The sequence below is a fragment of the Tachyglossus aculeatus genome, chromosome 6, assembly GCF_015852505.1.
Source record: "Tachyglossus aculeatus isolate mTacAcu1 chromosome 6, mTacAcu1.pri, whole genome shotgun sequence".
Taxonomy (NCBI): Eukaryota; Metazoa; Chordata; class Mammalia; order Monotremata; family Tachyglossidae; genus Tachyglossus; species Tachyglossus aculeatus.
Window position 1 is genome coordinate 34791261 of NC_052071.1, and position 25074 is coordinate 34816334.

General features: G+C 56.0%; 2 protein-coding genes across 2 annotated transcripts; both read right to left on the reverse strand.

Annotated features, from left to right (window-relative positions):
* Positions 1 to 39: 39 nt before the first annotated feature.
* Positions 40 to 8613, reverse strand: ELK1 (ETS transcription factor ELK1). The gene is given in 7 exon segments (XM_038748378.1): positions 40 to 2731; positions 3101 to 3202; positions 4672 to 5199; positions 5670 to 5859; positions 5861 to 6036; positions 7310 to 7518; positions 8538 to 8613. Coding segments are annotated over 7 exon segments (1359 nt in total). The 5' UTR covers positions 8593 to 8613; the 3' UTR covers positions 40 to 2632.
* A 1289-nt stretch (positions 8614 to 9902) lies between these two features.
* UXT (ubiquitously expressed prefoldin like chaperone) lies at positions 9903 to 17932 on the reverse strand. The gene is made up of 7 exons (XM_038748217.1): positions 17722 to 17932; positions 14843 to 14934; positions 12590 to 12671; positions 12124 to 12191; positions 11425 to 11532; positions 10318 to 10381; positions 9903 to 10111 (listed from the first exon to the last, which is right to left on the reverse strand). Exons 1-7 carry the CDS (start codon positions 17833 to 17835, stop codon positions 10046 to 10048), a joined length of 594 nt encoding a protein of 197 aa, XP_038604145.1. The 5' UTR covers positions 17836 to 17932; the 3' UTR covers positions 9903 to 10045.
* Positions 17933 to 25074: the final 7142 nt, after the last annotated feature.

Genomic DNA, 25074 nt, shown 5'->3' on the forward strand with positions numbered 1-25074 from the left:
AACATCGGGAAGGAAGCCGACAACACAAGGCATCTCCTTTAAAAATATATATTTACAAGCCAGAGTTCCCCGTCTCTGGAACTCTTAAAAAACATCATTTTGGGGAAATGAAACAACTGAGACAAATGGCACAGGACCACCCCCTTCAGCCCCTGGGGGGGTCTCACCCATTCGACCCAGCCCAGGTCCTCGCTCTTGATCCCAGACAGCGGGGTGACCCCAGAATTGGGCCAGGAGGCCACAAACACCACTCCCCCCTCTCAATAGCATGGCCACTTGACTGGCCCATCCTAGCCCACCCCTTCACCTCCGATGACCCTGCCCATGCCAACTACCTGAGTCTCTACTCACCCGGAGGCAAGGGTCTGGACTCCCTGGGCTGCTGCTGCTCTTGCTTTCCCGGCCCAGGGTGGCTCTGAAGGGACCCACCCTGTCCCCCTCAGAGAGTCCACGTCAGGTCCCAAGTCGGCCCAAGGGTGAGCAGTTTTCCCTTTGATGAGTGAGTGAGCCCAAAAGGGGCTGTTCCTTCCCGATCCCCAAAGACCCTGTGCCCCTCCCTATGGCTATGCGGGGCCCCAGAATGGGACCCAAGAAAAGTGCCAATGTGCCTCGCTTTTCCCCCAGAGAAAGAAATCCCCAGAGAGAGACCCTGGGCTGGGGGATGGAGGGATGGGGAAGGGAGACCAGTGGCTGCTGGGCATGCTCAATAAAGGCAGAGAGGACCGTCTCTCACCCTGCTACCCATCGCAGCACAGCCCCAGGGGCATGAGGCAAATGATTTGGCGCCGGGCGCCTGGCATCCCTCCCTGGTCGTTCCAGAGGGCTGCCGCAAATAGTCCTCTCCAGATGTCCTTCCCATCCGGACGCTCTGGAGGCCCCAAAGGAAGGGCAGCCAGGGCCCCGGCTGTTGCATCCGGCCAATGCCCGGAGGCTTGGAGTGACGGGTACCCGCCTGGACCAACAAGCGCCTGTCCCTTTACTCCCCCGCTCTTCCAGGGCCCCTCCCAATCTCCTCTGCGACCCTTTGGACGTCGCTCCCGGATTTCCTGAATTGCACGCTGCCCCTCTTGCTCCCCACACCCTAGTCCAGTCCCTGCGGCCACCTTGTAAAGAGGGGGCAGATATCGGACTGTGGCCCCGAAGCCGGGGAGGTGATCCCAGTCGCACTCCCCAACCCTCCCACCCCCAGCCATGCCCCCGGGACTCCCTGAGACCAACTGACCCCTCACCACGCCCATCCTGCGGGCGGGAGGATGGGGATCCCTGTCCCCAGGATGCCAACGGTGGCTGCGGAGGGTTGGCAAATCTCTAAAATACTGGTTTGGTATCAAAAATAAAGGCTCAGGTCCGAGCCCTGGGGCAGCCCCGGGCCGGGGGCGAAAGGAAGGCAGGGGGAGGGCCCCAGTCTTGGGGATGCAGCCTCCCCCTCCTCGCCCACCATCCTCCCAGCTCCTTCTAGGTCGGCAGCCCCCAACCCCTCTGTGCATCTCAGATGCAGTCAGAACCCTCTTCCAAGTGAAAAAGCCCTTATGTCATTCCCTGTTAAAAAATAGAATATGATATCAAAAAGTGGGGCAGGGCCCCATGCACAAACCAACCCAGGCTCCAGCCGGGAGGGCTCCCCAGACGGGTGCCTCTCCCCCAACACCCTCAGCCCCGAGACACGACGGGGCGCGGACAACCGCTCAGGCCGCTCAGAGCCGACACGGCGGCCTGGCTCCCCACACTAACTCTGCTGGGCAAGAAATGTCTCTGCGAGAGAAGAAAGAGCAAGAAAGGGCCACGTACGGGTAGGGAGGGCCTCCTCCCCTGCTGCCGTTCTCGTGATACACCCCATTTCCGGGCCAGAGACCTGCCCACCGGGTCCTAAAGAAAGAAAGTCCCTCGCCCAAGTCGGCTCAAGTGCTTACTCTGGAACAGAAATGGCAGCGACAGCAAGGAGTGTGGGAAGGAAATGGGGTGGGGTGGGGGGAGAGGGAAGGTAAGGAGGGAGGTGGGACTTCCTCACCTGCCTTTTCCCTGGCAAAGAGCCAGTGCCCTAGGGTCCTCAGGAAATAAATAAATTGTCCTCCTGCAACTGCGGGAGAAACAGTGTGAGGCCAGGGCAAGGCAGGGCGGCCTTCTGGGCCACGTTTGTGACGACAAGGAGTTACCTTTATCTGTACACACTTGCGTACACGTGCGCACACGCACACACACACACACACACACACACACTCTCAAGAGGACATAAGCCAACAGTTCCCGCCCGGGGAGCCAAGAAAGAGACCAGGGATCTGGACCTGGGCCGGGCTTCGTATCTCCTCCAGACTACAACGGGAAACTCCAGCTTCCGGGGAGGCTTTGGTCAAGCCCCAGGGATCCTCCCACCCCAACGGAGAGGGTCTAGAGGCCAAGCCCCAGGGCCCAGAGGTCGTTTGGGGAGGGAGACGGCATCCTTCTCAACCTGAAGCTGACTCAAAACAGCCTCCAGCCCTTAGGGTCTCCCCTGACACCATGCAGCTTCCAGAAGACCCCGAGCCCCTCCACTCCCATGGCTTACACCTTACACCCTCCTCTGAAAACCCGAAGGGCCCCTCCCCTCATTTGGAGAAGGGGAGCGGGGGAGTAAGGAAGGAAAAGGAAAAAGAAGTCATGGCTTCTGGGGCCCAGGAGAGAGCACCACGGGGGTGGAGAGTCCATCCACGCTGAGCGAGGGAATGTGAACCTGGGAGCTGCTGCTGGTTGGGAACTGGGGAGAGAGAGAAAGACACAGAGATGGAGTCAAAGAGAGAGGCCAACGGGGAGAGAAAGAGACCCAGAGAAAGGCAAGGGAGAAGGGGGTGTGGTGGAGAAGTTGGACATGGCGGTGGATTCCACCGAGATTGGGTGGGTTCTGCTTTCAGGGGATCCCCGGCATCACCCCGGGCCTGCCTTAGCACCGACCTGCTCCCTCAGAACGAGGGCAGGGACTCGGTCGAGCTCCGCCAGGACCTCAAATCTCTTTCCGCCTCCTCCCCGCCCGAGGCCGAGCAGTGCAAACCGTGCGGGGAGAGGGCCTGGCCCAGGCCGGGAGCCCGCCGCCCGCCGACAGACCCATGAGGTGGTGGGCCGGGCGTACCTGGAAGGAGAGTTTGGCCGGGCTGCGGGGGGCGATGGGGCTGAGCGTGCTCCAGAAGTGGATAGTCGGCGGCAGGGAGCTCGGTGTCAGAAGCACTGGCGTCTGCAAGGTGCAGGAGAGGGGTTGAGGGGTGGCCCTGGGTGACTGAGTGGCTCACCCGAGCCCCCCGACCCTTCAGAATCCCTCCGCACGAAACCCAGTTTTATGCTCTGTCTTCACCCCCTACCCATCCCTTTGAGCTTCTGGCTGTCTCCTCAGCACCGGTCATTGATAATAATCAATAATAGTAACAATAATTACAGTACGTGTTAAGTGCTTACCATGTGCCAGGCACTGTACTAAGTGCCGGGATGGATACAAACAAATCAGGTGGGACGTAGTCCCGGTTCCCCATGGGGGTCATACTCTTAATCCCCATTTTACAGTTGAGGTAACCGAGGCCCAGAGAAGTTTCTTGCCCAAGGTCACCCAGCACATGAGAGGCGGAGCCGGAATCAGAAGCCAGGTCCTTCTGACTCCCAGGTCAATCAATCAATCAATCGTATTTATTGAGCGCTTACTGTGTGCAGAGCACTGTGCTAAGCGCGTCAGTTGTCTATCCATTAGAGAAGCAGTGTGGCTCAGTGGAAAGAGCATGGGCTTTGGAGTCAGAGGTCATGGGTTCAAATCCCGGCTCCTCCAATTGTCAGCTGTGTGACTTTGGGCAAGTCACTTCACTTCTCTGTGCCTCAGTTACCTCATCTGTAAAGTGAGGATGAAGACCGTGAGCCCCCCGTGGGACAACCTGATCACCTTGTAACCTCCCCAGCGCTTAGAACGGTGCTTTGCACGTAGTAAGCGCTTAATAAATGCCATCATCATCATTAGGCCATGCTGCTTCTCAACATCTTCCCGCCCCAACACACGCAGAAACTCCTCACCCTGGGCTTCAAGGCTGTCCATCACCTCACCCCCTCCTACCTCACCTCCCTTCTCTCCTTCTCCATCGCAGCCCGCACCCTCCGCTCCTCTGCCGCTAATCTCCTCACCGTTAGGCCTCGTTCTCGCCTGTCCCGCCGTCGACCCCCGGCCCACGTCATCCCCCTGGCCTTGAATGCCCTCCCACCCCACATCCGCCAAACTAGCTCGCTTCCTCCCTTCAAGGCCCTACTGAGAGCTCACCTCCTCCAGGAGGCCTTCCCAGACTGAGCCCCCTCCTTCCTCTCCCCCTCCTCCCCCTCTACATCCCTCCCTCCTTACCTCCTTCCCTTCCCCACAGCACCTGTATACATGTATACGTGTTTGTATGTATTTATTACCCTATTTATTTATTTTACTTGTACATATTTATTCTACTTATTTTATTTTGTCAATACGTTTTGTTTTGTTCTCTGTCTCCCCCTTCTAGACTGTGAGCCCACTGTTGGGTAGGGACCGTCTCTATATGTTGCCAACTTGTCCTTCCCAAGCGCTTAGTCCAGTGCTCTGCACACAGTAGGTGCTCAATAAATACGACTGAATGAATGAACACATCGTAAACCGGGTAGGACCCAGCTAGGCCACCCTTCCCTCCATGGTCTCCGGCCACTCACCAGGGCATGAGAGGTGATGACAGATGGAGTGAGAGAGGCGCTGGTGCCTCCGGGGGCCAAGAGGCCACTGGGGGGGCCCGGGGTCCGGTCAGGAGCGGGGCTGGCCAGGAGGCTGGGCGTGAAGGGCAGCTCAAGGTCCTTGGGCTTGCGGCTCTTTTGGGGCTGCGGCCCCTCAGCAGCCCGGACCTGCTCCTTCTCCTGGGCCCCCACCCCGGCCACAGTCCCAGCTCCGGCTCCGGTCAGGCCCAGAGCCAGCTCCGCCTCCACCGTCTCCATAGCAACCATCTCCAGCAGCTCCTTCTCACTAGGCGGGACATCCGGCTTAGCAGGGGGCCCGTCTGGCTCGGGGTTGGCCTCATCGCTGGGTGCTTCCCTACCCCCGCCTCTGTCCCGGTCCCCATCCTCCTCCTCCTCCTCCTCTTCTTCCTCCGGGAACTCCACCTTCACTTCGGGCAGGAAGGGCAGCCGCTCAGCCCCCACCTCTTCTTCCGATCCTTGAACTTTGACCTCCGTGGGGGCCAGGATGACCTGTGAGGGGGCGAGATAAGAGGCCCGTGAGGGGCACGGCCCAGCCAACACCCAAGCGGCCGCCTCTGGGTGAAGGCCGGTGGAGAAAGTGAGGGCTGTGGAGGAAAAAGTTGGGAACGTTAGATGATACTGTGGTTGAAGGGGGGCAGATGTCACCCGGTTGTTCCCCCGGGCATCCTGTTGCCCGCCTGGACTAATACCGGTCTCCAGCCTGAGGTAACATCCCATCACCGAAACGCACGCCTCCCCGCCCTGGTCAAAAAGGACTCTGGGATTTAATGATCTGAAAGGATCTCTCTCTTTCCCCCTCCACCGACCTCTTCCCTATCCCCCACTCTCTCTCCCCAATCCCCTCTCTCCTCCACGCCAGCTTAGCGTGGGCATGGCTTCCCTTCCCTTCGGTTCCCGGGCGTGAGAGCCTCCGCGTTTTGGAGTCGGATCATCGTCGGGGCCCGGGCGGCCCTACTCACCTGCAGCGGGACAGCCGCCTCATCCGTTTCCAGGCTAATGTCCAGCGGCGGAGGCGGCTCGGACCCGGGGAAGTCACCGGGGAGCGGGGCCTCGAGGCGGGCCGGGCGCAGGGCCGGAGCCTGCAGGGACTGGATGGTGAAGGTGGAGTAGAGTCCGGAGCGCATGTACTCGTTGCGGCTGCTGCGGGGGGGGGGCGCCGGCCCCGGCCCCCCGCGGGGTCTTAGGCAGCAGCCCCGGGGCGGGGGGCAGCTTGGGGGGCTCAGCGGGGGCCTCGGGCCGGCGCCCTTCCTCCCCACTGCCCGCCCCCTCTGGGTACGAGACAAACTTGTACATGAACTTCTGGCCGCTGACCTTGCGTATGATGTTCTGCAAGAGGAGGCGGAGAGGTGGGGGGTCAGGAGCGCCCACCTTTGCAGGGAGGGGCGGGAATTGGGTCCACTTCCTCTCTGCCCCCTTCCAGTCCGTCCAGTTCCCATGGATCAGATTGGGTTCCCGGTGCCAGTGGGACCTTAGTGGAGCCGGGTCTCTTCTCCTCTCAACCTCCAGCACCAGGTACCGGGGGACGGTCCGGGGACAAATGACAGGCATTTGTTAAGCGCTTACTACGGGCCGAGCGCTGGTCTAAGCGCTAGGGTCGATACCAGGTTATCAGGTTGGACGCAGCCTCAATTCCCATTTTACAGACGAGGTAACCGAGGCACAGAGAAGTAAAAAGTGACTTGCCCAAGGTCACACAGCAGACGAGTGGCGGAGCCGGGGATTAGAACCCAGGTCCTTCTGGCTCTCGGGCCCGTGCTCTATCCGCTACGCCACGCTGCTTCTCAGAGCAGAAACCCAGTCTCCTGCCTGGAGTCTTCATTCGGAGTCCAGGGAGCCTGAGGCTGGGTTTGAGGGTGAGCTTAAGGTGCCGACTGTCACGCCGGCCTGCTCCTCTTCTCTTCTCCCCTCCATCCCACCAGGCGGTTATACCTCACCCCCCCATCACGGCAGTTCAGTCCAAAGAGTTCCCCAGACCTACCTGGACTATCACTGATGGTTTAACCCGCTCACCCCCGACCCACCGGTCCGGTAAGTATTTCCAATTCTGCCCGCAGAGAGCAGGGGACCTTCCCACCTCCCCAGTTCACGGACACCCAGGGGCTTAGACTTTCGGCTTGTCCGGCTAGGCCAGTGAGAGAACCGGGGGGGGGGGATAGGTGGACCTGAGAGGAGGCTCGAAGCCAACAAGAAGGACGGTGGTGAACCGTGAGGGGCAAGCAGGGGACCAAGGGGGCCAAGGGGACGGAGGCGGTACTTGAAGGAAAAGGGTTGAGCGGGGATGCAGTTGGGAGGCGAGCTTCGAGTGCAAAGACAGACTCTGGGGGGCCAAGCGTGGAGCTGGGGATTGAGTCTGGGGTCCAGGCAGGGTTGAAATTTGAAACTCAAGCAGAAGCTCTGGCACTGTGGAGAAAGGGGAAAGGTATGGTGTGTGGAGCCTGCGGTCGGGTGGGGAGGAGCCAGCCGGGGAGGAGGAGTTGTAGGGGCTGGCGTTGAGGTTAGAGGACCAGCGGCCTGGTCCCTAGGCCCATGAAAGGTGGAGCCCCCCCTCCCCCTAACCCCGACAAGTACTCGGAGATGCGGGGAGGAGATCAGAGCCAACCTTGTCATAGTAGTAGCGCAGGGCCCGGCTGAGCTTGTCATAGTTCATGTTGGTCTTATTCTTCCTTAGGCCCCAGAGCCGTGCCACTTCCTCGGCATCCACCAGCTTGAATTCGCCATCGCTGGACGTCCAGGCAATGAGGTGCCCATTGCTCTGTTCCTCCAGCAGCTGCAGCAGGAACTGCCACAGGGTCACTGAAGGGTCCATAACTGCGGGGGGACATCGGTGGGGAGAAGGGGGCCGTGGGGTCGAGGCTCCTTCGGACAGAGAGGGCTTTTCCGATGTCCCCCTTCTTTCGCTCGGCTCCTACCATTTACACACCAACCCTCCTCCCTTCCTCTAGCTTTGGCGGGGCTGTGTGTGTGTTGGGGCCGGAGCAGTCCTGAGGGGGAAGAAATGAGGAAGAGGGGATCCTGTCTTATTGCTGTCCCTGTCCAGCAACCCTGCCCCTTCGGTATCCCCTCCCCACAACTTGTACGGGTGTCCAGGCCTGAGGCGGGGGGCGGGGAGGATTAAGGGAGAGGAGGATTGGATCCAGACTCCTGTGCCGATGGTTCTGAAATGGTTGGAGGGGAGAGGCCCTGCCATCCTTCTCTCAGCCGGGCCAGGCAGGGAGGACTAAGGGAGAGGAGGATTGGTACAGACTCCTTTACCGATGGTTCTGAAATGGTTGGAGGGGAGAGGCCCTGCCATCCTTCTCTCAGCCGGGCCGGGCCGGGAGGACTAAGGGAGAGGAGGATTGGTACAGACTCCTTTACCGATGGTTCTGAAATGGTTGGAGGGGTGAGGCCCTGCCATCCTTCTCTAAGCCGGGCCGGGCAGGGCAGGGAGGACTAAGGGAGAGGAGGATTGGTAGAGACTCCTTTACCGATGGTTCTGAAATGGTTGGAGGGGAGAGGCCCTGCCGTCCTTCTCTCAGCTGGGCCGGGCAGGGCAGGGAGGACTAAGGGAAAGGAGGATTGGACCCAAACTCCTCTACCGATGGTTCTGAAATTGGTGGAGGGGAGAGGCCCTGCCGTCCTTCTCTCAGCCGGGCAGGGAGGACCGAGGAAGAGGAGGATTGGATCCAGACTCCTTTACCGATGGTTCTGAAATGGTTGGAGGGGAGAGGCCCCGCCATCCTTCTCTCAGCCGGGCCCGGGCCGGGGAAGGCAGGGGAGGGCAGGGGAAGGCAGGGGAGGTCCGGTCCGGTCCGGTCCGGTCCGGGTCCGTGGGGCCCGGGTCTCACCTGTGAGGAGGGCGGCAGCCGCGGCGGCAGCAGCCCCCGGGGGCGGGGGCTCCATGGGCCCCGGGCCCCGCCGCCCCCTCCCAGCCCGGTGGTGGGCTCCCAGCCTCCGCCGGCTCCGGCCTGAGGCCCGCTCCGGTGGGCGGCGGCGGCGGCTCCTCTCAGTGGCCCCTTCCTGGAGCGGAGCGGAGCCCCTCCTCCTCCTCCTCCTCCTCCTCCTCCTCCTCCTCCCGCTCCTCCCGCGGGCCCGGGGACACTTCCTGCGCCGCCGCCGCCGCCCCGCTCCAACCCGGGGCCCGGAGCGCGGAGCCCCGACAGCGGCGGGGGCGGGGCCGGGGGGCGGAGCCGGGGGGCGGGTCCGGGGGGGGCCCCCGGCCTCGGGACCCAGCGGGAGCGCGGCCAGGGGGCGGGGACTGCACCGCCCCGCAGCCCCCGGGCCCGCCCCCCGAGGACCAGGACCAGGAGGAGGAGGGGGAGCAGGAGGCTCAGACGCCCCCCGGCCCCGGCCAGCCCCGGGGATAGGAGCCCCTCCTCCCCGCCGGCCTCCCGGTCCTCCGGGGGGGGGCCCCGAAGGCCGGGAGCATCATCGGGGCCCCGTCCCCATGGCAACGGAGGAGCGCGCCGGCGGGCGGGCGGGCGGGCGGGCCCGGGGAGCCCGTCTCCATGGCAACCCAAGAGGGGAAGGCAAGGGGGATGGAGGGGATTCGCTTTTGGGCATCGAAGGGTGCGGGGGCTGGCGGGCCCTCACAAGCCGAGGGGGCGCCGCCCGTTGCCATGGCGACGAGGGGGACGTCACAGAGGCGCCCGGGGGCAGCTCGGGACAAACGCTGCTTGGCAACCGGGGGGGGGGGGGGGCGGGTAACCGCAGGCGGGGGCGGACAGGGGGCACGGGGCACGGGGCAAGCCCTGCCTCCCCCTCCCCACTTCTCCCCTCTCACCACCGAGGCAGTCTGATTTAATGATGGCCTTTATTAAGCGCTTACTATGGGCAGAGCACTGTTCAAAGCGCTGGGGAGGTTACGAGGTGAGCAGGTTGACCCACGGGGGGCTCACAGTCTTCATCCCCATTTTACAGATGAGGGAACTGAAGCACAGAGAAGTTAAGTGACATGCCCAGAGTCACATAGCTGACATTTGGCGGAGCCGGGATTTCCATCGAAGGTGAGCCCGTTGTTGGGTAGGGACCGTCTCTATGTGTACTTCCCAAGCGCTTGGTACAGTGCTCTGCACACAGTAAGCACTCAGTAAATACGACTGAATAAATGCAAAGAGAGACAGCCTTTCTCCCCCCACCATGGACCCCAGGAGGCTGTGCCCTTCAACAGGGGGGCCGCCGCCCAGGGGGTCAGGTGACAGCCAGACCCCTTCTTCATCATCATCGTACTTTATTTACAGTCACAAAAGTGGGACTCTGGAGCCTACATCTCTCCTCCCACCCACCCCCACGTTCTTCCTCCTCCTCCTCCTCAGGGGGCCGTAGCAGCAGCTGCAGTGGGGCCGGGACTCGGGGTTCACAAAGGAGGTGCGCGCCGCGGCTCCTCGACCAAATCCCGAAGCCCCTGAAGTTCCCGCAACCCCTAAGGACAGAAAGAAAGTCAGGCTGGAAAGGTAGAAGGGGAGTAAGCCGGTGAAACCTGAAGGAGCCGCCCCCCGGCTCACCTCTGCCCTTGGCCGGCACACCCTCAAATCCCGTTCCCACTCCACTTCTGCCCAGGTGATTCTGGGGCCCTGTGGGGAACAGGACAGGGAGGGCACCCCGTCTTCCCTCCTCCCCCCGACTCACCTCTAACACCAGGCGGATGTTGGCTTTGATCTTGGCTGAATCCTTAGTGAGGCTATCGCTGAGGCTGAGGGGGTGGAGAGGAGGAGCAGGAAGGCAGGGAGGTGAGGGCCACGCAGATTTGGGGGCTATACCCCTGCCCGGATCGGATTTTCACGGCTCAAACGGCATTATCCCCAGTTCTAGTGCCACCCCACTCGGGCCAACTCATCTAGCATTGGAGTCTTTCGGAACTGAGCTGGGGGAGGACCGCTGCTCATCTGCGGCTTCTCAGCCCAAAATGGGCCCAAAGTAAAAGGCTGCGGGAGTGGGGGCACCCCAACAGGCTGCAAACTTCTCAAGGGCAAAGACTGCCTCTCTCACTTCTCTCGTCCGCTCCCCAAAGTTCAGTCCAGCGCTTAGAACAGTGCTTTGCACATAGTAAGCGCTTAACAGATGCCATTATTGTTAGTATTCTCTGGGCCTCAGTGACCTCATCTGTAAAGTGGGGATTAAGACTGTGAGCCCCCCGTGGGACAACCTGATCACCTTGTAACCTCCCCAGCGCTTAGAACAGTGCTTTGCACATAGTAAGCGCTTAACAAATGCCATTATTATTCTCTGGGCCTCAGTGACCTCATCTGTAAAATGGGGATTAAGACTGTGAGCCCCCCGTGGGACAACCTGATCACCCTGTAACCTCCCCAGCGCTTAGAACAGTGCTTTGCACCTAGTAAGCGCTTAACAAATGCCATTATTATTATTATTATTCAGCTCAGAGGCAGCTCGATTGCTGGAGGGGGCATATGAGGAGTTTCAAGGGGATTGGAGGAACTCAGGAAGGAGAGCTTCGGAACGGATCCCTAAAGAGTCAGTTAGGGATGTGGATGGAAAAGGCTCCATCTCACATTAGGACGGCTGTCCCGGGGGGCAGCCCTTCCGTCACTCTTCTGAGCATCCTCTGACCAGGGAGATTCCTTGACTGGATTGATCTAACCCAGGTTCTTCACTACTGGAGCCCGTCCGACTCGGGACGCTGGCCCTGTTACTCCGGGGCCCCACTCGACCCTTCCTCTCAACCGGCCCCACCCCACCCAGGACCCCTGGCACACTGGTTCAGAGGTCATTCACCTGGTCAGGAGGCGGCTCTTGCGTTCAATGAAGCGCAGCGCCTCGGGCAACGTCAGCTCCAAAAAGAAGCCATACCCCAATGCCACGCAGATCCGAGAGGGGTCTTGCCTGTATAAGAGGGGCAGCTGGGTGAGTAAGTATGGCTGAGGTCAGAGGGAGCAGAAGCAGTGAGTGGGTCCCTAATGGGAACAGCACAGACCTAAGAGTCAGGAGGCCCGGGTTCTAATCCAGCCTCAGCCACCTGCCTGAACTTCAGGTCACCGAACTTCTCTGTGCCGCAGTTTCCTCACATACAAAATGGGGAGTCAGTGCCCGTTCTCCCTCCTGCTTAGACTGTGAGCCCCATGTGGGCCAGGGACTGATTGTAGTGTGTGTGCCCCAGTGCTTAACACAGTGCTTGACACTTAGTATAACTGTTCTCTCAAACTCCCAAGTACACAGTAAGCGCTCAATAAATATGACTGACTGACAGAAAGCTCTTAACCAATACCACAGTTCTTATTAGGGAACAGTGCCCCTTTAGTTCTCATCAGTCAAAACCGTAAACGGCCTTAAAGGAGCCAATAATGACAACCAGAGCCTGGGGCGGGGGTGGGGGTGGGGGTGGGGGGGTCCCCAAAAGAGGATTTTGGAAGCAAGTGTCCTGTGAGGGGGAGGAGGAGGAGCTTTTGAGAGGCTGATTAGGCCCTAGATACTTACACTTCTGCGCTTACGTAGAAGTTGCAGCCCAAATCCACTTGGGTATGGAGTTCCGGATCAGCCGATTCCTAGACGGCGATGGGAAGGTGAGAGCCTTCTTCGCAGCTAGTAGGTTCGGCAGGGCCGCGGCTAGCTCCCTGGTCCGAACACTAGGGTTTGCCCTCCCGCCCTCCCCCCGGTCCGTCCCGTATCGGCACTCATTTCCTTGTCCTCTCCAGCTGCTGTGAAAGATTTTCCCAGGCCCCCCTCCAAAACACTACGATGGAAACCTCCTCTGCCACTATGGGAATGCCTCCCCCTTGGAGCGCTCTGTTCCCACCCCATCAGCCTTCCAGCTCTGCCCCCAGCCAGCCTCCCCTCCCCAATCCCTGCTTTCCGCTTCCTCCACTCTCACCACTGCCTCATCTCTCCATCTCCCCCTCCCCCGGGGACCCTCCCAGCCCCCCCAGCCCCACCCTGAAGTCACCTGCAGCCTCTCAATGATGTTCTTGAGCTGAAGATAGTGAGCCAGCTGTTCGTAGACCTCTTCCCGTTGCATCAGCACCTGCCTGGAATCAGTACAGTTGTCCCATCCGACCCTAGGCCATCCTGGCTTGACCCTGGCCCGTCCTCTTTTTCCATCTCTAGCTCCCCTCGGGTGTCTCTCTCTACCCTGGTCCCTTCCCACCGTGGAACTGTCCCCTACATCATAAATCTGTCTTACTTCTGCCTCATAGGGATCCACCAGGGTACAAAATCACCAGACAGGGATCTCTCTCTCTCTCGCTCTACGGTCCTGTTCAGGTTCAATGGATCTTGTGAACAGAGGTTTTCACGGGCCAGCACTCTGAGCAGACGCTTCTCGGAGAAGCAGTGTGGTCTAGTGGAAAGGGCACAGGCCTGGGAGTTAAAGGACGTGGCTTCTAATCCTGGCTCTGCCACTCGTCTGCTGGGCGACTTTAGGCTAGTCCTTGGCTTCTCTGTGCCTCAGTTACCTCATCTGGAAAATGGAGATGAAGACTGTAAGTGCTATGCAGGACAAAGGCCAGGTCCAACCTGATGATCTCATATCTACCCCAGTGCTTAGTACAGTGCCTGACACGTAGTATGTGCTTAACAAATACCACTTACAACACTCTGTGGCCTGGCCTAATTCTGACGGCACCCAATCTGGATACCCCAGGGGCTGCCCCAAATCAGCCAGCTCAATGTGGGACTCTGTCTGTGAATGTCCCAAACTGAAGGTTCAGGTTCCTTCCCTGGCTGTGGATCCCACTGTTTCGGGGGGGTTCAAGATGAAGGAAAACAGCCACTACCACACACGCATAATAGATCCCCAAGTACAGGTGGAACTTGGACAGCAAAAACGCCAACTCCCAAGCACGGCAGTACAGGTACGGCAGGTAGGCCCCTGGGGAGTGGGACCAAATCTCGTTGCCGTTTGGCCCGGAATCACTTGGGGACCCATTCTGTGCTTGGACTACCGGGTTTGGGGGAGGTTTTTGGTATTTCTTAAGCGCTTACTATGTGCCAGCCACTGTACTAAGCACTGAGGTGGATATGAGCTAATCAGGTTGGACACAGTCCATGTCCCACATGAGGCTTCCAGTCTTAATCCCCATTTTCCGGATGAGGTAGCTGAGGCCCAGAGAAGTGAAGTGACTTGTCCCAGGTCACGCAGCAGAGTGGTGGAGCGGGGATTAGAAGCCGGGTTCTTCTGTCTCGCAGGCCCGGGTACTCTTAGTACAGTGCTGTGCATACAGTAAGCACTTAATAAATACTATTAATCAATCAATCAATCTTTCCACTGGGGCAGGCTGCTTCCCACTGCAAAACCCAGACTGGGTGGGACTGGGGCTCGGGGGTGTTCAGGGTTCTTCTCTCCCGCACATTCGGTTCAGTGGGAAGAGCCCAGGCTTGGGAGTCGGAGGTCGTGGATTCCAATCCCGGCTCCGCTGCTTGTCAGCTGTGCGACTTTGGGCAAGTCACTTCACTTCTCTGGGCCTCAGTTCCCTCATCTGGAAAATGGGGATGAAGACTGGGAGCCCCACATGGGACAACCTGATGACCTTGTAGTAAGCGCTTAGTACAGTGCTCGGCACACAGTAGGCGCTCAATAAATACGATTGAATGAATGAATAATAATAATAATGTTGGCATCTGTTAAGCGCTTACTGTGTGCCGAGCACTGTTTTAAGCGCTGGGGTGGATACAAGGTGATCGGGTTGTCCCCCGTGGGGCTCCCAGCCTTCATCCCTTCTAGACCGTGAGCCCACTGTTGGGTAGGGACCGTCTATATATGTTGCCAACTTGTACTTCCCAAGCGCTTCGTACAGTGCTCTGCACACGGTAAGCGCTCAATCAACACGACTGACTGATTGATTGATCCCTGTTTTCCAGATGAGGGAACTGAGGCCCAGAGAAGTGACTTGCCCAGAGTCACACAGCTGACAATTGGCGGAGACGGGATTGGAACCCACGACCTCTGACTCCCAAGCCTGTGCTGTTGCCACTGAGCCACGCCGCTTCACAGATGAGGGAACTGAGGCCCAGAGAAGTGAACTGATTTGCCCAAGGTCGCATCCTCCTTGTATCCCCCTCAGCGCTTACAACAGTGCTTGGCACATAGTAAGCGCTTAACAAATGCCCTCATTATTTGTTAAGATGATGATTATTGGAGGAGGAGGAGGGGCCTGGCAGCTGAGCTAGCTAATCCCTGCTCCCTGGGGCCTCCCCTCACCGCAGGTCCCTCTGCAGCACGTCGCTGACGAAAGCCTCGTACTGCAGCACCTTCTCTTCCACGCGCCGCGCCGCGGTCGCCATGGCAACGACCTAATACGGGAGGGAGGAGGAGGGTGATGATGATGGAGGAGTAGGCGGGGCAGGCCACTCTCCTCTCCCCCCCTCGCTCCGGCACGTGGTTTGGTCCCCTCCCCCGCCGCACGTGGCACGTGGTTCGGTCCGCCCCCCCGCATCCGGCACGTGGTTCGGTCCCCCCCGCCCCAGCACCCTGCACGTGGCTCATTCATTCATTCATTCATTCAATCGGATTGGTTGAGCGCTTACTGTGTGCAGAGCATTTATTCATTCATCCAATCGTACTGATTGAGCGCTTACTGTGTGCAGAGCACTGTACTAAGCGCTTGGGAAGTACAAGTTGGCAACATATAGGGACAGTCCCTCCCCAGCAGTGGGCTCACGGTCTAGAAGGGGGAGACAGAAAACACAAAACATATTAACAAAATAAAATAAATAGGATAAATATGGACAATTAAAATAAATAGAGTAATAAATACGTACAAACATATACATATATACAGGTGCTGTGGGGAAGGGAAGGAGATAAGGCGGGGGGATGGAGAGGGGGAGGAGTGGGCTCAGTCTGGGAAGGACTCCTGGAGGAGGTGATGTGTACAAGTAAAATAAATAGAGTAATAAATCCGTACAAACATATATACAGGTGCAGTGGGGAGGGGAAGGAGGTAAGGCGGGGGAGATGGGGAGCCCGTTGTGGGGTAGGGACTGTCTCTAGATGTTGCCGACTTGGACTTGGCAAGCGCTTAGTCCAGTGCTCTGCACACAGCAAGCGCCCAATAAATACGATTGAATGAATGAATTCATTCAATCATACGATTCAATCATACGATTCAATCATACATACGATTGAATGAATGAATGATCCACGCTGCTGCCCGCGGGATGGGGAGTGGCTGAAGGTCAGGGCGGGCACCGTGGGCACCGTGGGCAGGGCGGGCAGGGGCTCTCACTGTACTAAGCGCTTGGTAAGTACAAGTTGGCCACACATAGAGACGGTCCCTGCCCAAAAGCGGGCTCAAAGTCTCGAAGGGGGAGACAGACAACAAAACAAAACATACAAACCAAATAAAATAAATAGAATGTGTACTAATAGAGTAATAAATACGTACAAACATATACATATATACAGCTGCTGTGGGGAGGGGAAGGAGGTAAGGTGGGGGGGATAGGAGGGGGCTCAGTGTGGGAGGGCCTCCTGGAGGAGGTGAGCTCTCAGTAGGAATTTGCAGGGAAGCCCCCCCCCGCGTGCACCCCGCACATGGTTCGGTCCTGCCCCCCCTCCCCCCGCACGTGGCACGTGGTCCGGTCCCTCCCAAACCTGACCCGTGTTCGGTCCTCCCCCATCACACATCCAGCACGTGGTTCAGCCCCCCCCCCCACCCGGCACGTGGTTCGGTCCCCCGCCCCAACACCCGGCACGTGGTTTGCTCCCCACCCCCCCACCCCCGTATCCAGCACGTGGTTCGGTCCCCCCCGCCCCAGCACCCAGCACGTGGTTCATTCATTCATTCATTCATTCATTCATTCAATTGTATTGATTGAGCGCTTACTGTGTGCAGGACACTGTACTAAGCGCTTGGGAAGTCCAAGTTTGCAACATATAGAGACGGTCCCTACCCAACAGCGGGCTCACAGTCTAGAAGGGGGAGACAGGCGACAAAACGAAACATATAAGCCAAGTAAAATAAATAAATATGTACAAATAGAGCAATAAATATGCACAAACATATATGCAGGTGCTGTGGGGAGGGGAAGGAGGTAAGGCGGGGGGAGAGGGAGTAGGGGGGAGGGGACTCAGCGTGGGAAGGCCTCCTGGAGGAGGTGAGCTCTCAGTGGGGCTTTGAAGGGAAGGACCCCCACGCGCACCCTGCACATGGTTCGGTCCCGACCCCCCCCCCCCACGTATCCGGCACGTGGTTCGGTTCCCCCCTCCCGCCCCAGCACCCGGCACGTGGTTCGGTCCCTCCCAAAACTGGCACGTGTTCGGTCCCCGTCACCCCCCCCCCCCCCCCCGCCCCAGCGCCCTGCATCGGCACGTAGTTCGGTCCCCCCCCCCCCCCCGCGCACTCATCGCATGGTTCGGTCCCGCCCCCCCATACCCGGCACGTGGTTCGGTCCCCCCCCCCCGCCCCAGCACCCGGCACGTGGTTCGGTCCCCTCCCCCCCCCACGCACGTGGCACGTGGCACGGTCCCGCCCAAAACTGGCACGCACTGTCCTCCCCCCCCCCCAGCGCCCTGCGTCCCGCACGTAGTTCGGTCCCCCCCGCGCACCCGGCACATGGTTCGGTCCCGCTCCCCCCGTATCCGGCACGTGGTTCTGTCCCCCCCCCCCCCCGCCCAGCACCCGGCACGTGGTTCGGTTTCCTCGCACCCACCCCCCGCGCCCCCGGCACATGGTTCGGTCCCGCCCCCCCCCCCCGTATCCGGCACGTGGTTCGGTTCCCCCCTCCCGCCCCAGCACCCGGCACGTGGTCCGGTCCCTCCCAAACCTGGCACGTGTTCGGTCCCCCCCCCCCCGCATCCGGCACGTGGTTCGGCCCACCCTAGCACCGGGCACGTGGTTCGGTTTCCTCCCCCCCCCCGCGCCCCCGGCACATGGTTCGGTCCCACCCCCCCCCGTATCCGGCACGTGGTTCTGTCCCCCCCCCCCCCGCCCCAGCACCCGGCACGTGGTCCGGTCCCTCCCAAACCTGGCACGTGTTCGTTCCCGCCCCCCCGTATCCGGCACGTGGTTCGGTCCCGCCCCCCCCCCGTATCCGGCACGTGGTTCGGCCCCGTTTCCTCCCCCCCCCCCCCCGCACCTGGCACGTGGTTGGGTCCTCCCCCCCTCGCTCGCCCTGTTGGGCCTGCGGCGCTCTCGCACTTCCGGGCGGCGCGGGGGCGACTTCCGGCGGAGGGGGGGCGGGGCCGGGCATCGGGCGGCTGAGGCGGCGGCGGCTGAGGGAACGGAGCGGGGCCCGGGAACTCGAACGGGAAGGCCGGGAACTCAAACGGGAACGAACGACGGGAAGGAACGACGGGAACGAAGAAGGGGCGCTTCCGTCCCACCTGACGGGAAGGGGGCGGGTCAAACCCGCCCCGCCCACCGCTGAGGGGGGCGAAGGCCGACAAGATGGACGACGGGCCCCTCAGCGATTTCTGTCAGTCAGTCAGTCAGTCAGTCAGTCAGTCAGTCGTCTTTATTGAGCGCTGACTGTGTGCGGAGCGCTGGACTAAGCGCTTGGGAAGGACAAGTTGGCAACATAATAATAATAATAATGATGGCATTTATTCATTCATTCATTCAATCGTATTTATTGAGCGCTTACTGGGCGCGGAGCGCTGGCCTAAGCGCTTGGGAAGGACAAGTCGGCAACATAATAATAATAATGATGGTATTCATTCATTCATTCATTTGTCTTTATTGAGCGCTCACTGTGTGCGGAGCGCTGGACTAAGCGCTTGGGAAGGACAAGTCGGCAACGTGATAATAATAATGATGGTATTCATTCATTCATTTGTCTTTATTGAGCGCTTACTGTGTGCAGAGCGCTGGACTAAGCGCTTGGGAAGGACAAGTCGGCAACATAATAATAATAATGATGGTATTCATTCATTCATTTGTCTTTATTGAGCGCTCACTGTGCGCGGAGCGCTGGCCTAAGCGCTTGGGAAGGACAAGTCGGCAACATAATAATAATAATGATGGTATTCATTCATTCATTCATTTGTCTTTATTGAGCGCTTACTGTGTGCGGAGCGCTGGACTAAGCGCTTGGGAAGGACAAGTCGGCAACATAATAATAATAATGATGGTATTCATTCATTCATTTGTCTTTATTGAGCGCTTACTGTGTGCGGAGCGCTGGACTAAGCGCTTGGGAAGGACAAGTCGGCAACATAATAATAATAATGATGGTATTCATTCATTCATTCATTTGTCTTTATTGAGCGCTTACTGTGTGCAGAGCGCTGGCCTAAGCGCTTGGGAAGGACAAGTCGGCAACATAATAATAATAATGATGGTATTCATTCATTCATTCATTTGTCTTTATTGAGCGCTTACTGTGTGCAGAGCGCTGGCCTAAGCGCTTGGGAAGGACAAGTCGGCAACATAATAATAATAATGATGGTATTCATTCATTCATTCATTTGTCTTTATTGAGCGCTTACTGTGTGCGGAGCGCTGGACTAAGCGCTTGGGAAGGACAAGTCGGCAACATAATAATAATAATGATGGTATTCATTCATTCATTTGTCTTTATTGAGCGCTTACTGTGTGCGGAGCACTGGCCTAAGCGCTTGGGAAGGACAAGTCGGCAACATAATAATAATAATGATGGTATTCATTCATTCATTCATTTGTCTTTATTGAGCGCTTACTGTGTGCGGAGCGCTGGACTAAGCGCTTGGGAAGGACAAGTCGGCAACATCATCATAATGATGATGATGGCATTTATTCATTCATTCAATCGTCTTTATTGAGCGCTCACTGGGCGCGGAGCGCTGGACTAAGCGCTTGGGAAGGACAAGTCGGCAACGTAATAATAATGATGGCATTCATTCAGTCATCTTTATTGAGCGCTTACTGTGTGCGGAGCGCTGGACTAAGCGCTTGGGAAGGACAAGTCGGCAACATAATAATAATGATGGCATTCATTCATTCAGTCGTATTTATTGAGCGCTTACTGTGTGCGGAGCGCTGGCCTAAGCGCTTGGGAAGGACAAGTGGGCAACGTGATAATAATAATGATGGCATTTATACATTCATTCATTCAATAGTATTTATTGAGCGCTTACTGGGCGCGGAGCGCTGGACTAAGCGCTTGGGAAGGACAAGTCGGCAACGTGATAATAATGATGGCATTCATTCAGTCGTCTTTATTGAGCGCTTACTGTGTGCGGAGCGCTGGACTAAGCGCTTGGGAAGGACAAGTCGGCAACGTAATAATAATGATGGCATTCATTCATTCAGTCGTATTTATTGAGCGCTTACTGTGTGCGGAGCGCTGGCCTAAGCGCTTGGGAAGGACAAGTCGGCAACGTGATAATAATAATGATGGCATTTATACATTCATTCATTCAATAGTATTTATTGAGCGCTTACTGGGCGCGGAGCGCTGGACTAAGCGCTTGGGAAGGACAAGTCGGCAACATGATAATAATGATGGTATTCATTCATTCATTCATTTGTCTTTATTGAGCTCTTACTGTGTGCGGAGCGCTGGACTAAGCGCTTGGGAAGGACAAGTCGGCAACATGATAATAATGATGATGGTATTCATTCATTCATATGTCTTTATTGAGCGCTTACTGTGTGCAGAGCGCTGGACTAAGTGCTTGGGAAGGACAAGTCGGCAACATAATAATAATAATGATGGTATTCATTTGTCTTTATTGAGCGCTTACTGTGTGCGGAGCGCTGGACTAAGTGCTTGGGAAGGACAAGTCGGCAACATGATAATAATAATGATGGTATTCATTTGTCTTTATTGAGCGCTTACTGTGTGCGGAGCGCTGGACTAAGCGCTTGGGAAGGACAAGTCGGCAACATGATAATAATAATGATGGCATTCATTCATTCAATAGTATTTATTGAGCGCTCACTGTGTGCGGAGCACTGGACTAAGCACTTGGGAAGGGCAAGTCGGGAACGTAATAACAATGATGACATTCAATCGTATTTATTGAGCGCTTATTTTGTGCGGAGCACTGGACTAAGCGCTTGGGAAGGACAAGTTGGCAACATAATAATAATGACGGCATTCATTCATTCAATTGTCTTTATTGAGCGCTTACTGTGTGCGGAGCGCTGGCCTAAGCGCTTGGGAAGGACAAGTCGGCAACATAATAATAATAATGGCATTCATTCATTCAGTCGTCTTTATTGAGCGCTCACTGTGTGCGGAGCGCTAGACTAAGCGCTTGGGAAGGACAAGTCGGCAACATAATAATAATAATGGCATTCATTCATTCATTCAATCATCTTTATTGAGCGCTTACTGTGTGCATTGCGCTGGACTAAGCGCTTGGGAAGGACAAGTCGGGAACATAATAATAATAATAATAACAATGGCATTCATTCAATCGTCTTTATTGAGCGCTTACTGTGCGGAGCGCTGGGCTAAGCGCTTGGGAAGGACAAGTCGGCAACATAATAATAATGATGGCATTCATTCATTCAATCGTATTTATAGAGCGCTTACTGTGTGCGGAGCACTGAACTAAGCGCTTGGGAAGGACAAGTCGGCAACGTAATGATGATGGCATTCATTCATTCATTCATTCAATCAATCAATCGTCTTTATTGAGCGCTTACTGTGTGCAGAGCACTGGCCCTTCAAGGCCCTGCTGAGAGCTCACCTCCTCCAGGAGGCCTTCCCAGACTGAGCCCCTTCCTTCCTCTCCCCCTCGTCCCCCTCTCCATCTCCCCCATCTTACCTCCTTCCCTTCCCCACAGCACCTGTATATATGTTTATTTGTTTGTACATAGTTATTACTCTATTTTACTTGTACATATCTATTCCATTTATTTTATTTTGTTAGTATGTTTGGTTTTGTTCTCTGTCTCCCCCTTTTAGACTGTGAGCCCACTGTTGGGTCGGGACCGTCTCTAGATATTGCCAATTTGGACTTCCCAAGCACTTAGTCCAGTGCTCTGCACACAGTAAGCGCTCAGTAAATACGATTGATTGATTGACAAGTTGGCAACATAATAATAATGATGATGGCATTCATTCAGTCAATCATATTTATTGAGCGCTTACTGTGTGCAGAGCACTGGACTAAGTGCTTGGGAAGGACAAGTCGGCAACATAATAATAATAATGGCATTTATTCATTCATTCAGTCGTCTTTATTGAGCAATTACTGTGTGCAGAGCACTGGAATAAGCGCTTGGGAAGGACAAGTCGGCAACATAATAATGATGATGGCATTTTTTCATTCATTCATTCAATCGTATTGAGCATTTACTGTGCGTGGAGGACTGGACTAAGCGCTTGGGAAGGACAAGTCGGCAACATAATAATAATAATGGCATTCATTCATTCAATTGTATTTATTGAGCGCTTACTGTGTGCAGAGCACTGGACTAAGCACTTAGGAAGGACAAGTCGGCAACGTAATAATGATGGCATTTATTCATTCATTCATTCAATTGTATTTATTGAGCACTTACTGTGCGCGGAGCACTGGACTAAGCGCTTGGGAAGGACAAGTCGGCAACATCTAGAGACGGTCCCTACCCAACAGTGGGCTCATAGTCTAGAAGGGGGAGACAGAGAACAAAACAAAACATATTAACAAAAAAAAATAAATATGTACAAATAAAATAAATAAATAAATCGCTTACTATGCACAAAGCACCGTTCTAAGCACTGGGGAGGTTCCAAAGTAATCAGGTTGTCCCACAGGGGGCTCACAGTCTTCCTCCCCATTTTACAGATGAGGGAACTGAGGCCCAGAGAAGTGAAGTGACTTGCCCAAAGTCACCCAGTGGACAATTGGCGGAGCTGGGGTTTGAACCCCTGACCTCTGACTCCAAAGCCCAGGCTCTTTCCACTGAGCCACGCTGCTTCTCATAATAATAATGATGGCGTTTATTAAGCGCTTACTATGTGCAAAGCACTGCTCTAAGCGCTGGGGAGGTTACAAAGTGATCAGGTTGTCCCACGGGGGCTCACAGTCCTTCCTCCCCATTTTCCAGATGAGGGAACTGAGGCCCAGAGAAGTGAAGTGACTGGCCCAAAGCCACCCAGGTGACAGTTGGCAGAGTTGGGGTTTGAACCCATGACCTCTGACTCCAAAGCCCAGGCTCTTTCCACTGAGCCACGCTGCTTCTCATAATAATAGTGATAATAATTATGGCATTTATTAAGCGCTTACTATGTGGAAAGCACTGTTCTAAGCGCTGGGGAGGTTACAAGGCGATGAGGTTGTCCCACGGGGGGCTCACAGTCTTCATCCCCATTTTACAGATGAGGGAACTGAGGCACAGAGAAGGGAAGTGGCTTGCCCAAAGGCACACAGCTGACAAGTGGCGGAGCCGGGATTAGAACCGATGACCTCTGACTCCAAAGCCCAGGCTCGAGAGATGGTCCCTACCCAATAGCGGGCTCACAGTCTAGAGGGGGGAGACAAACAACAAAACATATTAATAAAATAAATATGTACAAGTAAAATAGAGTAATAAATCTGTACAAACCTATATGCAGGTGCTGTGGGGAGGGGAAGGAGGTAAGGCGGGCGGGATGGGGAGGGGGAGAGGATGGAGAATGGTATAGTACAGTAGAGTACATCTGTTGCTCAAAGTTAAAGCAGTGCAAATGATATAATCCGTTACAGAGACTCAGCAAATAATCCTGAAATGGATACTAAACAACGCTGTAATTGATACCTGGCCAACAAGTTCTTCAGCCAAGAGCCAGGATGAAGAGTCCAGTCCAAATTGGATTTGTTTTATGTTTGTAAGGAGTTTAAACATAAGGAGTGAGGTTTGTTCACTCTATTGTGTACTAGATACATGTATTATAGCTGTAATTCTATTTATTCAGATGGTTTTGACACCTGTCTACGTGTTTTCTTTTGTTGTCTGTGTCCCCCTTCTAAGACTGTGAGCCCGTTGTTGGGTAGGGACCGTCTCTATATGTTGCCAACTTGGACTCCCCAAGTGCTTAGACAGTGCTCTGCACACAGTAAGCGCTCAATCAATACGATTGAATGAATGAATGGAGGGGGCTCAGTGTGGGAAGGCCTCCTGGAGGAGGTGAGCTCTCAGTAGGGCTTTGAAGGGAGGAAGAGAGCGAGCTTGGCGGCTGGCATTTGTTAAGCGCTTACTATGTGCCAAGCACTGTTCTAAGCGCGGGGGGGATGGCATTTGTTGAGCGCTTACTATGTGCCAAACCGTGTTCTAAGCGCTGGAGGGATACAAGGTGATCAGGTTGTTCCACGGGGGGCTCCCAGTCTTCATCCCCATTTTCCAGACGAGGGAACTGAGGCCCAGAGAAGTGAAGTGACTTGCCCAGAGTCACACAGCTGACAAGCGGCGGAGCTGGGATTGGAACCCACGACCTCTGACTCCCAAGCCCAGGGTCTTGCCACTGAGCCATGCTGCTTCTCTAATTTACTCCCCATCTTTCAGACGAGGAAACTCAGCCCCGGAAAAGTGAAATGATAATGATGGTATTTATTAGGCGCTTACTATGTGCCAAGCACTGTTCTAAGCACTGGGGTAGATACAGGGTAATCGGGCGGTCCCACATGGGGCTCACAGTCTTCATCCCCGTTTTACGGATGAGGTCACTGAGGCACAGAGAAGTGACTGGACCAAGGTCTCACAGTCGATATGTGGCAGAGCCGGGATTAGAACTCATGACCTCTGACTCCCAAGCCTGGGCTCTTTCCCCTGAGCCACGCTGCTTGATGATGATGATGGTATTTGTTAAACACTTACTATGTGCCAAACACTATTCCCAGACTGAGCCCCCACCTTTTTCCTCTCCTCCCCCCCCGCCCTACCCCCTTCCCCTCCCCACAGCACTTGTGTATATTTATAATAATAATAATAGTGGCATTTGTAAAGCGCTTCCTATGTGCCAAGCACTGTTCTAAGCGTTGGGGAGGTTACAAAGTGATCAGGTTGTCCCACATGGGGTTCACAGTCACAATCCCCATTTTACAGATGAGGGAACTGAGGCCCAGAGAAGTGAAGTGACTTGCCCAAAGTCACCCAGCTGACAAGTGGCGGAGCCAGGATTAGAACCCACGACCTCTGACTCCCAAGCCCAGGCAATTTCCACTAAGCCGTGATGTGCACATATTTACTACTCTATTTTATCAATGATTGAGAAGCAGTGTGGCTCAGTGGAAGGAGCCTGGGCTTTGGAGTCAGAGGTCAGGGGTTCAAATCCTGGCTCCGCCACTTGGCTGTGTGACTGTGGGCAAGTCACTTAGCTTCTCTGTGCCTCAGTTCCCTCATCTGTAAAATGGGGGTGAAGACTGTAAGCCCCATGTGGGACAATTTGATCACCTTGTAACCGCCTCAGCACTTAGAACAGTGCTTTGCATATAGTAAGCACTTAATAAATGCCATTATTATTATTATGTGTATATAGCTATAATTCTATTTATTCTGATGGTACCGACGCCTGTCTGCTTATTTTGTTTTGTCGTCT